This window comes from Anopheles coustani, chromosome 2 (assembly GCF_943734705.1).
Source record: "Anopheles coustani chromosome 2, idAnoCousDA_361_x.2, whole genome shotgun sequence".
Taxonomy (NCBI): domain Eukaryota; kingdom Metazoa; phylum Arthropoda; class Insecta; order Diptera; family Culicidae; genus Anopheles; species Anopheles coustani.
Window position 1 is genome coordinate 91,236,751 of NC_071289.1, and position 13,488 is coordinate 91,250,238.

At 45.4% G+C, this 13,488-nt stretch overlaps 3 protein-coding genes across 4 annotated transcripts; 2 read left to right on the forward strand and 1 right to left on the reverse strand.

The window, feature by feature from the left end:
* Positions 1–333: 333 nt before the first annotated feature.
* LOC131267651 (ribonucleoside-diphosphate reductase subunit M2) lies at positions 334–3,965 on the reverse strand. The gene is made up of 5 exons (XM_058270578.1): positions 3,750–3,965; positions 2,284–2,574; positions 1,928–2,208; positions 1,406–1,853; positions 334–1,319 (listed from the first exon to the last, which is right to left on the reverse strand). The coding sequence occupies exons 1-5, from the start codon at positions 3,798–3,800 to the stop codon at positions 1,167–1,169; spliced, it is 1,224 nt and encodes a 407-aa protein (XP_058126561.1). The 5' UTR covers positions 3,801–3,965; the 3' UTR covers positions 334–1,166.
* Positions 3,966–4,546: 581 nt separating this feature from the next.
* On the forward strand, positions 4,547–9,840 carry LOC131266823 (FACT complex subunit spt16). 2 transcript variants are annotated; one of them, XM_058269472.1, is made up of 10 exons: positions 4,547–4,966; positions 5,080–5,343; positions 5,416–5,715; positions 5,790–6,765; positions 6,842–7,040; positions 7,120–7,986; positions 8,058–8,326; positions 8,400–8,529; positions 8,771–8,821; positions 9,057–9,840. In XM_058269472.1, exons 1-10 carry the CDS (start codon positions 4,898–4,900, stop codon positions 9,238–9,240), a joined length of 3,309 nt encoding a protein of 1,102 aa, XP_058125455.1. In that variant the 5' UTR covers positions 4,547–4,897; the 3' UTR covers positions 9,241–9,840. The 2 variants fall into 2 exon arrangements, with proteins under 2 accessions (XP_058125455.1, XP_058125456.1); XM_058269473.1 differs by lacking the exon at positions 8,771–8,821.
* A 254-nt stretch (positions 9,841–10,094) lies between these two features.
* Positions 10,095–11,575, forward strand: LOC131263746 (uncharacterized). Its single transcript, XM_058266003.1, has 2 exons — positions 10,095–10,442; positions 10,631–11,575. Exons 1-2 carry the CDS (start codon positions 10,340–10,342, stop codon positions 11,362–11,364), a joined length of 837 nt encoding a protein of 278 aa, XP_058121986.1. The 5' UTR covers positions 10,095–10,339; the 3' UTR covers positions 11,365–11,575.
* Positions 11,576–13,488: the final 1,913 nt, after the last annotated feature.

Sequence of the window (13,488 nt, forward strand, 5' to 3'; positions counted from 1 at the left end):
GGGCAGAAAAAGAGAGCCTGTTAATGGTGCCAATAACAGAGTAGCACGTACACGACGTTTGCGATTCTTGAGACATAACCAGCTTGGGGTTTCCAACCCTTAAAGATTAGCGATGAATGGCTCTAGAGTTGGCTGTTTATTTTAGTAAAAATTGACGAATTGCATAAACCAAAATTGGTAACGACGCAATCGTGCAAACGATGGGACGAGGAGGGGAGGACCTCAGCTGAGGTTATGCCCTAACATTTTATGTAAAAAGTCATGTTTACTAAAAGAGTGGTTCGGGTTTGTTGCTTTTGCATATAATTCATATAAACTCATTACGAGACAATGTTATTTTTATATAATAAACACCTTTATTTTAGAAGATGCACCAAAAAGATGTCGATTCATTCACATAGTGTTGTATATAGATTTAAACATTAGTACGTAATAATTACAATTAGATTTTACAAATAAGCACTTTTGCTCTCTTACGCAACCGTAGCGTCCAGACGTTTGATCAGAGTAAAATCCGATATTCGTTACTTTTCTCTTAGCTCTAAGCGATTCAAGTGCTAGAGATGTGGGTGAACACAACATGCATTTCAACATGTTGCTCCTCCCTGCCTAGCACGTCGTCTCGGTGTAGGTATCCCCAGCCCGATGGTGGATCTATAATTTTCCCCTTGTTCACACGTTCAACATCTCAATGAGATCCCACTATTTAAACTAATCGTCTAATAACCTACGCGTGACACATATGGGTTGGATTTATACTATTGCATCGGACAAACAATAATGGAAAAGTTAACTGGTATTTAGCGTGCAAATACAACCCAATCGTTTATCATCTAATAAAAACTACAAAATCAAGCTGATCATGACGTCTTACTTCTGTCCAAAAAACTACAATCTGGATCGAAAATAATTTGAAACTAAATAAAATAGAATTTCACCTTACAAAAAAAATATGGATGATGATGTGGCCAGAGACGCACTCAGCTAATAAATCACACTATTGCCACTGTTGTGTTTGTCGTTCGTTCAATACCTCCAATGCCCAACAATAGTGGACGTACAAAGGGACTCCTTCGGTAAGTTAATGCATTCCAGCTGCGTTTCCAAATTGTTCATGAAAAAAATAGTGAAGACTACCGATGTTTAATCGGAATACTAAAGCACGCTCAGAAATCCGCATCCAGCGTGAACACGTTGTCCAGTCGGTTAGCCATCACGCCCCACTTCTGATATTCGCCAACCTTCTTTTCGAAGAAGTTTGTTTTTCCCTCCAGTGAGATGAACTCCATGAAGTTGAAGGGATTTTTTGTGTTATAGACCTGAAAAAAAAGAACACAACATCATAAGGTTAACATTAGCTCTCTTAGCCCATGTAAGATCGAATATCAAAGAAAAGTACACTTACCTTTTCGCAGCCCAACTCCACCAGAAGCCGATCGGCAACGAACTCGATGTACTGCGACATCAGGTCACAGTTCATGCCCAGCATATCGACCGGCAACGCCTTGGTAAGGAACTCCTGTTCGATCACCACCGCATCGCGAATGATGCTGGTCACACGCTCGCGCGTCGGCTTCTGCACCAGATACTTGAACATAAGGCAAGCAAAATCGCAGTGCAAGCCCTCGTCACGCGAAATTAGCTCGTTCGAGAACGTCAAACCCGGCATCAGCCCTCGCTTCTTAAGCCAGAAAATAGCGGCAAAGCTACCGCTGAAGAAGATTCCCTCGACGGCGGCAAACGCGACAACACGCTCGCCGAAGTTGGCTTTCTTGCTCGAAATCCAGTTCAGGGCCCAATCAGCCTTCTTCTTCACACACGGTAGCGTTTCTATGGCATTGAAGAGGAATTCGCTACGAAAAGAAGGGATGAAACACAGGTATTGCTCAGACAAGTTTCAAGGTAAACATTACGGGGCTGAACCTACCGTTCCTTCGGGTCACGAATGTACGTGTCGATCAGCAGAGAGTACATCTCGCTGTGGACGTTTTCCATGGCGATCTGGAAACCATAGAAACAGCGCGCTTCGGTCACCTGCACTTCCTGGCTGAATCGTTCGACCAGATTCTCGTTTACGATTCCGTCCGACGCAGCGAAGAAAGCGAGCACGTGCGAGATGAAATGACGTTCGCTCGGCTTCAACGACTCCCAATCCTTCATATCCTTTGATAGGTCCACCTCCTCTACAGTCCAGAAGGATGCCTCGGCCTAGATGAGGAAGAAACGGAGGAACAAAGAAATAGTAACTATCGGGAATAGTTTAATGTTGCGTAATTCACTTACCTTCTTGTACATCTGCCAGATGTCTTGATATTGAATCGGGAAGATGACAAACCGACGTGGATTATCCTTGAGCAGTGGTTCGATGGACGGATCGAACGGTGTCTGCTCATGCAAGTGAACCTCCGACAGCTCGGTCTTAGCCAACTCCTTGGGATCCTCAACTGAGGACTCGGTCACCATCACCTTGTTCTCATCCATCGTCTCGTCAGCGGTGATGGTGCTTTGGGACTTCGTAGTCTGCGTTACTGCAGTCACGTTTGCTCCACTTTCTGTCAGCACTTTGTGGGTGTTCTACAGAGCAAAATCAAATTCGTCATAGAACAACAATGAATATTCAGAATACAATTATCGGCTGTTCGCACAAGAAAGTTGCTAGTGCAGTGCGATTCAGCATGATATTGCAATGAGAAGCTTACTAAGATGGAAAGCTGATTTTTTCCTTTACTACGACAAGCGAAACATGTCTGGTTTCTTGATTCGAAGCGTCTTCACAAACAACTATTTTTCGATCTCTGGACCAAGTGGCACGATTGCAGGCACCAGGCCCTTCGGTGTAGTAGTTCAGGGACCATTTCTTGTTTACGTTTTTTATTTCACTAGCACCGCGCGAGCAATTTCTGCGAATGCGCGTGTTTGACAGATCAGGCCAAATGCGAGGCATTTGACGCGGACATTCGTGCGCGCCTTTTTTTCTTCCATTCTTCACGATATCTTCCATTTCCCAAAAACCCGCTCGTTTCATAAACAGCTGATTTTGAGTGTGCATGTTAAAGAGACGCATGAAATGAAAGTTATTTAATTTACTAGTCGTTAAAAACGTTACTTGAAGAACAGTGTGGTTCAAAAATCCAGGAAAATTTTATTGTAACTTCGACACAGGAAGTGAAGTGCCTTATGTGTGTTCACAAGATTTGAACATCACCTCATACTTGATGGCGTTGTTGCGAACACACGCAGTTGTCCACCCCACGCCGATACAAGTATTTTCATGACTACGAACAACGCTTGCGGAAACCGCTGCGAACAATTTATCAGCGCGAAGCGGCGCATTTGGAGGGAAATTGCAATGCGTTTTGGAGGGAAACTCAAATGTCACGAATGAAAAACGCGCGGGATTGTAACGTGTCACTTAGCAATGATTGTGAAATATTCATCTACTTTTACTTCCTCTCTGAATAGGTGAAGTACATAAGATCGGGTTTTCGATGGCGTTGGGTTACGGAATGCTCTAGAAACGAGCATGTTGGCCCTTATGTTTCGTTCAGAGAAGAACAAGCTTTCCACAACATATTTCAAAGAAGGAAAGGCAGTAAAGAGCCATGAATTCATAGCAGTAAAATACGTGAAAAGTAATTTTCTTGAGAATAATTTAAAGGGACAATACCATACCAAACACGAGACGACGCCATCCCCCGGCACCGTAAAGGTACATATTTAAACCCATTCCCTGCCCCAGTGCCACTTACCTTAATCAGAACCTCCATGTTATCAGCAAAGTTTTCCTTCTCCAGAACCATTTTCACTGCAATTGAGCACTTTTCAACACGTATACAAATCACAAATAAGGAATAATTAGCCCTTCACTACTTCACTACGTGGTTGGTTTTTTGTAGCACTTGTTCTCTTTCCGCTGTGTCCGGTGAAGCGTCCTCTGCCTGGGAAATCCAATCGTGAAATGATGAAGTACGTGCTCCAAGAGCGCAAAGGCAGTACAGAATGCCGCCAAAATTTTCCATCGATCTCCTTTTCCCTCCTTGTCTAATTGTCCGAAGCGTCGAAATCTTCACTGCAAAAAGACGTATGACAATGCTAAGAAAATTGTGAATTACGAAAGCGACACCTACAAAACGTTTAACATTTCCGATTCATATAGTTGAATAGGGTTTTATCCCTCATTTCCTGTAGGATTATTTCCATAAATTTATGTTAAAATTATAAAAACAATTATTTTTAGGAAATGTCGTCAACAAACCACGATTGTCAACAAATTAGACTGTCAGCTGCAGAAAAACGGAAAAGCGCGGTTTTGACACTGCACCGGTCAAGCAATTTGAAACGCGCGCCTTTCGTCCGAAAGAGCAAGCAGCTGTAAGCGCGTGCGATTGGAAGAGACGGATGCATTTGGTGGCGTCTGGTTTCGCGACTAGTGTGAAAGGAACAGAAACAGTAGCGGCATTATTAGTCGGAGTGAAACATCGCCGGTGTGCTTCGGACGTGGTCGCCATATTGTTATTTATTTGCAAGCCGCCTTCGTGCAGCGCATTTCGCGTGAAAAGGCTGTTCTCCGTGTGCGGGGATTGGAAAAACAGTATTTTTCGGGGTGCCGTACCAGAATATCCTTGTCGCGAGTGTAAATTCTCTATCTTGTGAGTTCGTTATTGTAGAAGAACGTGTAAATTGTGTGTCCGTGTGCTGCAAGAAGCTTCTAAGCAAGGAAGGCGAAGTGGTTGCTTGATGTGAAAGCCGTCAGTGGGGAACAAACTGCTTGCGCACAAGAAAGAAGTTAAGCAATTTTGTATCTAATCCGAAAAAAGCATATAGGCGAACGTGATCCGGTCGGTTGTAGCCTTTCCCTCCCGCGGACGGATCAAAGCAGAAGCAAAGCTTCATCAACATGTCGAACATCGTGCTGGACAAAGATTGCTTCTTCCGGCGGATAAAGCGTCTGTATGCGAACTGGAAGGTAATAACAGTAACCATAGCCTGTGACATCATTAATCCGTCTTGCATACATAGCCTCGAAACAATGCTAGCACATACTTTTTTCGCAATGCTGATTACGTTCTTTCCTTGCAGGATCCAGAATTCCGACACGATGATTCGCTGTCAAAGGTCGACTGCATCATGACAGCCGTCGGGGTCGATGAGGAAACATTCTACAGTAAGTCGACTTCACTGCAAACATGGCTTTTTGGGTACGAGCTGACCGATACGATCAGCGTCTTTTGCGACAACGCCATCGTGTTTTTGACGAGCAAGAAGAAGATCGAATTCCTCAAACAAATCGAGAAAGATGCCGAGGATAGCTTGCCACCGATTCGGCTATTGGTCCGGGATAAGGTAAGGGGAAGAAACGGATATTTATTGTACATTGATGGAGTATGTTTAAAATTCTTAACCCCTGCCTTTCAGAACGACAAAGATAAGGCCAACTATGAAAAGCTGTACGAGGCAATGAAGTCATCCAAGGCCGGCAAAACGGTAGGCGTTTTTACGAAGGACAATTTCCCCGGTGAGTTCTGCGAGAACTGGCGCGCGTTCCTAAAGGACAAGCATCTGACGAACGTCGACATAAGCGTACCGATAGGGTACATTATGTGCCCCAAGGAGGACTCGGAGCTTATCACGATTAAGAAAGCTTGTCTGGTGACGATCGACGTGTTCAACAAGTATCTGAAGGATCACATTATGGAGATAATTGACGCAGACAAGGTACGTAAATGTTGTAACCATCGGGTGAATGATTGATTCAAAACGTTTGGTTTTGTTTCGGAAATGCTTTATAGAAAGTGAAACACGTTAAGTTAGCAGAAGGAGTAGAGTCGGCCCTGACGGACAAGAAGTACGTTTCCGGCGTGGACACAAATCAGCTGGACATGTGCTATCCGGCCATCATCCAGTCGGGCGGCAACTACAGCCTAAAGTTTAGCGCGTTCAGTGACAAGAACTATCTCCACTTTGGATCTATCATTTGTGCGCTTGGGGCGCGATACAAGTCGTACTGCTCGAACATTGTCCGCACGTTGCTGGTCAACCCGACCGAAACCATCCAGAAGCATTACAACTTTCTGTTGAACCTGGAGGAGGAGCTGCTGAAAAATCTCGTTCCCGGTAAGAAGCTGTCGGACGTGTACGACGTTGGGCTCGAGTACGCCAAAAAGGAAGAACCGAAGCTGGTGGACAAGCTAACGAAATCGTTCGGTTTCGCGATGGGACTCGAGTTCCGCGAGAACTCGATCACGATCGGACCAAAATGTGCGGCTGTGCTTCGAAAGGGCATGGTGTTCAGCTTGAACGTGGGTTTGGCGGGACTTGAAAACTCCGAAGCATCTGACAAGGAATCGAAAATGTACGCGCTGTTCGTCGGTGACACGGTGCTTGTGACCGACGACTCGCAGGCTGCCGTCCTGACGCAGTCGAAGAAGAAGATCAAAAACATTGGCATCTTCCTGAAGGACGACGATGACGATGACGAGGAGGAAGAGGAGCAGGAAAAGGAACCGGGCCCGGAGATACTCGGGCGTAGTGGTAAGCGGACGACGGTGCTGGAGAGTAAGCTCCGCAACGAGCAAAGCTCGGAGGAAAAGCGCAAGCAGCATCAGAAGGAGCTTGCCATAGCGCTGAACGAGAAGGCGAAGGAGCGACTGGCGAAACAGGCGGGTGGTAAGGAGGCAGAAAAGGTTCGTAAATCGACCGTCTCGTACAAGAGCGTCAATCAGATGCCACGCGAGCCGGAGGTGAAGGAGCTGAAGCTGTATGTTGGTGAGTCAGGAAGGAAACTACGGCAACTTCGATTGAACTTATTAACATCACGATTATGTTTCCCTTTCGCCTTCAGATCGCAAGTACGAAACGGTCATCATGCCGATCTTTGGTGTGCCTGTTCCGTTCCACATTTCGACCATCAAAAACATCTCCCAGTCGGTGGAGGGTGATTACACGTACTTGCGAATCAACTTTTTCCACCCGGGAGCAACGATGGGCCGGAACGAGTCGGGAATGTACCTGAATCCGGACGCAACGTTCGTAAAGGAGGTGTAAGTTGCCAGGAGAAACGACATTAACATGTTGATCGATCGTGTAATGATCTATTTCGAAATTCTCCTTCCTATACAGCACTTACCGCTCTACGAACACCAAGGAACCGGGTGAAATAGCGGCACCGTCGTCGAATCTCAACACCGCGTTCCGGTTGATCAAGGAGGTGCAGAAGCGTTTCAAGACGCGCGAAGCGGAGGAGCGCGAAAAAGAGGACCTTGTTAAGCAAGACACACTGGTGATGTCGCAGAACAAGGGTAACCCGAAGCTGAAGGATTTGTACATCCGTCCGAACATTGTTAGCAAGCGCATGACGGGCGCACTCGAGGCACACGTGAACGGATTCCGCTACACGTCCGTGCGCGGCGACAAGGTGGACATCCTGTACAACAATATCAAGAGTGCATTCTTCCAACCGTGCGATGGTGAGATGATTATTCTGCTGCACTTCCATCTCAAGCACGCCATCATGTTCGGCAAAAAGAAGCACCTGGACGTACAGTTCTACACGGAGGTGGGTGAAATTACAACCGATCTGGGCAAGCACCAGCATATGCACGATCGGGATGATCTGGCGGCTGAGCAGGCCGAGCGAGAGCTGCGCCACAAGCTTAAGACGGCGTTCAAGAGTTTCTGCGAGAAGGTGGAAACGATGACGAAGCAGCAGATCGAGTTCGACACACCCTTCAAGGAGCTTGGCTTCCCGGGTGCACCGTTCCGCAGCACAGTATTACTACAGCCCACCTCCGGCAGCCTGGTTAACCTGACCGAGTGGCCCCCGTTTGTCATAACGCTCGAGGACGTGGAGCTGGTACACTTCGAGCGCGTGCAGTTCCACCTGCGTAACTTCGATATGATATTCGTGTTTAAGAACTACCAACACAAGACAGCAATGGTAAATGCGATACCAATGAATATGCTCGATCACGTTAAGGAATGGTTAAAGTGAGTCCTGATGCTTCCAAATTCAAATTTTTCAGCAATTTAATCGTCGTTTGTTGTAATTCTCCTTTCAGCTCGTGCGACATTCGCTACTCGGAGGGTATTCAATCGTTGAATTGGGCAAAGATTATGAAAACCATCACGGACGATCCAGACGGGTTCTTCGAGAATGGCGGCTGGACCTTCCTCGATCCCGAGTCGGAGGGTGAAGGTGCACCGAACAGTGAAACCGAGGACGAGGAGGACGATGCGTATGAACCAACGGACGACGACGATGAGGAGGAGTCGGACTCGGAGGACTATTCTGAGGCGTCCGAAGATGACGATACCGGAAGTGAGGAGGGTAAGAAAATTATCCTTCGTATTTGCATGCTGTCATTGGATTTTTTCATACTGTGTTTTACATTGCATCTCAGATCTCGGGTCGGACGAGGAATCCGGAAAGGATTGGTCCGATTTGGAGCGGGAAGCGGCCGAAGAGGATCGAAACCGGGAGAAGGATGACTTTGACGATCGTGGCGCATCGAAGAAACGCTCTCACCACAGGTAGGTTAAGTCGATATCTATTTATCTGTCCCTTTCACAGAATGCTTTGGCGGCTTGTGTGATGCAGCGATAGATTTATTTTCTCTAGTCAAGCTACATCACTTCCCGTTTGCTAAATGCTTATTCACATAATCTCACTCATTAAATCAAACCAAAAACTACTCTCATGTCCGCATGCTTCCCCACCGGTGCTCTTTTTTCGGATTGTTTGTGGTGATGGTGGTAAAATTGCTCGTAACAGACGGGATCGGGCTGTAGCGTCATCGAAGAAACGACATGATCATCATCGCAGGTCATTATTAGAGAAATCGAACTAAAATTCTTCCTTTATGTTTCGTCCGTTTCGTACACATTAGAATAATTTTGTTTTCTTTGCATATCTGTAACCCACGAGGCGCAGTTTAGCTGTGCCTTTTTTTTTTTGTTTTTTTGAAACCGGGTTCGGATTGCTTTTCAGTTATTCCGGCAATTATTACTATACTCCACGAAACGTATTGTTTTACTCACTTATGAACTTTTACTTATAGCTCCTCGTCGAAACACGGCAGCAGCCGGGACAAGAACCACAAGGATAAACACAACGATAAGCACCGCAGCAGCAGTGGCGGAGGCAGCAGCAGCAAACACGATCGCCACAGCAGTAGTCACAAGCGATCGCGGGACGACAGTCGAGATGGAAACCATCATAAGAGTAAAAAATCGCGAAAGTAATAGTTTTCTACAGCGAAACATTCGTCAGCCACCACACCCTGCTACATCTACCCGCAAAAACGACAAGACTTTAGGCTGGATAGAATTGTACCACAAGGAAGAAGCGGTTCCCGTATACGTCTGTTTCCCCGCCGGCCCTTTGTTTCGTACATGCGTCAGTGTCCTATTTACATTCTTCTGTAAGGTTAAGTTTTTTTTTCATACATTCAACAATTAGCTCATGCTCGAGCAATGTTTGCACTCGATTCCACAATTTGCGAGCATTCGATTCTAGACACAGGAAACGTTCGTGTTGATTTGTAGTACCTCCATGAGAACATGAACATCGTTTAACTATTGTTCAAGACCATCCGCATCGATAGAAGAGTATCCATTACAAATGCCCCGAACAGCTGTGCTGACCTGAGGCTAGGTTCTATGTTTTACGCTCCATTTTCACTAATTCCGTTCTAAGAACGCCAGGAAGCAAAAGAATGGCAACATGCATCCGGTCCAGGCTAATCCTGACACTTAACATTCAACACTTAAAAATTGGATCATGGAAGATACCCCATCCAGAGTGGAACATACGATAAATATACGGCAACACTGAACAACCAACTGCTGGCATTGTATTTATTCAATTTTCCGAAGAATATATTTACACCCAATGTCCTATGAACCTAGTGAGTGAGAAAGGACAAAAAATCGTATTTTCTACAACTATTATAGTGCTACGAATGGTACAATGTTTTTGAACACCCTGTAAAATGCATCATTTCTATTTTGATGACTAAACTTCATGTCGGACTGACAGGCACTGTCACTTTTGCAATGAAACTGCGAAAGGTTCCAGTTCAGTGTTTACTTTCAAATTTAGCTGATCCCTGCGTATCCTGCGGCTTATACGGCCGCTTGTGTCTTTCAACACAGCTTTATTGTGCTTCGATTAAGGATTCCTCACTTGAGGTGCTTCGCATGTTCAAAGGATAGCAGTAACAACAACAACAACACGCCCAACTTGTTGAACGGAAGCAGCCAAGGAACTATTGGTATTGCACCTAAATGGTTCCAGTACTATTGAACCTTCTATAAAATACGCTAACTCATAGTGCCTGAGATGGCTGAGAATAGTAATGAAAATCCACGGGCATTGCCAAAAGTGGACGACGATCACGAAAGAAGTCGATCCCCACTTGAAACGGTAGCAGAAGAAGCAGAAGGTAGGCACTGGGCTTGCTAATCACTTCCAGTATGAGTCAGAACGCTTGGTTAACTAATAGAATGGTTTTCTGGTGACGGTAGCTTGCACGGTAGTTAAGGCGTAGCATTTATTTCATAAGGTTACGTGTGTCTGTAGGAACGTTGTCGATTGGGTGCTAAGGTAATTTTTGTGTCGCTTTCATTGTAGGATATCGCCCTATTCTCGTCAGTTCCCAAACCGACTGGAAGACGGTACAGTTGCTCGTAGAGGACAGTCACCGAGCGTCGCTAACGCCGTCGCTGGAACTGGCATTACGACATTTTTTGGCCAACTGTAAAAAAGACGTCAGGGAGATAAGCCGGTGCGATCTGATGATAGTACTAATCTATGTGATCGCCCTCGAATCGGGACTGATACCGGCCGGAGCCTCATTGCCTGACAAATGTAGGCCAGACAAAGTACACATTTATCGTACGTTCGATGTACGGCTCGTTAAACATTTCGCTACCCGGCTTCCGATGGAATGCTTCCGGGATGCATCTAAAGCCTATCGTCTCGAGATGGTTTTTGCACACGGGGACATTCCAGACGGCCGCGCAACTTGCGAAATAGTTGCACTGCCCAGTGCTGAGTTGATGATTGTCAACCTTATTTCGAATTGTACCAAAACGATCTCGATAAATCCCTGTTCCGTGATACCAGTCAATTTCCATGTACCATCGATCAATGCCGTGCGGTTGCCTTTATGCTTTCAATCGTTGAAGCAACTCTCGGTGAAGCTCAAAAATGAACTTTTCGTACCCTTTGCGGCTATGATGTATCAACAATTTATTCCTATCATCAATCCATCGCTTACGGGATTACCACCAGAATTGAAAGACAAAATTTCTGCTTATAAAGTAGTAGGACAGAATCTGAAACATATTTTACTCGGGAAATGAATCGCTTGAATAAAGTTCACGGATACGTATGGCATACGTATTTATGTAAATATAAAATAGACTCATTTCGCATTTTGGGGCTCATTTATGTACGGTACGGGTCGTCGAGTCTTGCTTTGTAAACGGTTAGATTGTAAATAGTTTAGATATCGCTAGTGTGGTCGACCAATGTATTAAAGTAATAAAAATGATACTCTGGTGTATTAGCAGATTCAATCTCCAGCATCAACAATTGGGATTTTTTTTTCAGATGATTGTGAAGAAGAAACTACTCGCCAAAAACTGGAAAGCTTGCACGTTGCACTTCCGGAAGAAACAGTACATTCGTCTAGTTCGCCAAACGCAGATTCATCAGTTAATGAACTAAGCTTACAGAATGATGGTGGTAAGTACGATAGATGCATTTGAAGTTTTATCTCAGATCCGAAAATTTTAAACATTTTGCAAATTTCAAACATTTTTAACTGAATTGTAAAAATGTTGGTCCGCGAAGGTCGTCGAATCGGTAATCTACCGGTACCGGTTCGGTGTGAATGTCACAAATGACACACGGCCGCCATTGCGAATACTGTAATTAATTTCCTCAAAAACTAGGTACGATGAAAAATCTGCACTTGCACAAAGTTGTTGGTCTGAAAAAGACCTTTCATTTAAGGGGTCGATTGTAAAAATCGGCTGAAAGAATCACAAGTTATCAACAAATTGGCCTATTTTAGCCGATTTGAAACGTGTCCATATACGGAGTGGAAGTAGTGTTGGTGCACACCATGCGAATGTGTTCGTGATCTCATTGTTTCTCTGAGAGAAATAATAGAAAAACAAGAAAACAACGTAAAATCTCAATCTGCTTTAGTCGGCGTCCGAACTTCGGAAGATTCGGACGTGAGGAAGTTTCGCTGCTAGAGGCAAATCGTCGTATCTCCGTTTGACAGTTTTTTGGGTGTTTGCTCTTGAATGTGGTGTTGTTAGTGAAATATTGGAAACAAATCTTCCTGAAGTTGTGGCGTGCAAAAATTGCGAAGATCTTACGCGATTCGGTTTAACGCGGTTAGTATTGTGCGGTGTCAACAAAGCGCCTTTGGATACTGAAGTGAGAATGTGTGCGTGAAACTGCAGCATGATCGTAAAGAACATGTAAGGGGTCCCGGGGGGCGAGGGAAGGTGTACGAAGAAATGATCACAAAGCCCATCACGGTACGCAAGCGATCGTAGATTTTGTAAAACAAGCTGGCAAAAAACATCCTCCGATCGAGCGACTAAAGTTATCGAACGAGCGATGCATCCAAGTGGGCAAGCCAAAAGGGCAGAAAGAAATCGCTAAAGGGTGCTAGGGGAATCGTTTGTTCGTCGCCATCGTGGCCCAAAGATGGAGTAGTGTTGTGGAAGAAGAGTTTGTGGAGAAGTGAGGAATGCTGCGGTCTGTGTCAAGCGCGTTTATGCTGCAAGAAAGCGCTGCTGGTGCTTTGGTTGTGAAGGGGGTGAAAAGGTGAAAGGGCGTTGGTGGGGGGGTGACAAGTGTAGCAGGCGCTGGAAAAGGAATGTGCGGTGCGGGGAGCTCTGCGTCTGCTATTTCTGGCGGGGGGAAGTGCAGGGAGTAGGTGCGGTGTCCGTCCGCGAACCGTCGCGTTTTGGTGATGTGTTGGCGCAGCTCTTTGCAAAATTGCGTCTGTGCGAGAGAGTGGCAATAGTCCGCTGGAAGGCGTGAAAGAGAGCGAGCAAAACAAGTTTACCTCCGTTTCGTTTATCTTTTTTTCTGGAGTGTATGCTCCATCTTGTTCTGGCACACAGGTTCCCATTGCATTCCCATGGGGTGCGAAGGGGTAGGGGGAGGGGAGTTTGTAGTCGCGATATGTGTAATGTACGAGCAGCATAAAAAGAGAAGAAAAAGAGGAGCTTATGCTTTTATGGTGGCACGAATCCGCTGTGATAAAGATTTTGTAAAGTCACAAAGAAAAAAAAAGATCCGCTTTTCAAGTTCACGTCATACTACGGACCGCGAGAAGATGTCAAACGGGTTGCTGGGATGATGAAAGATACAATCGAAAGGGCATTAAATATGGTGGATTTGTCGATGGAAATGTCGGATGCTGCCGCAGTGAGAAACCCCGCGAGAGAAGAATGAAG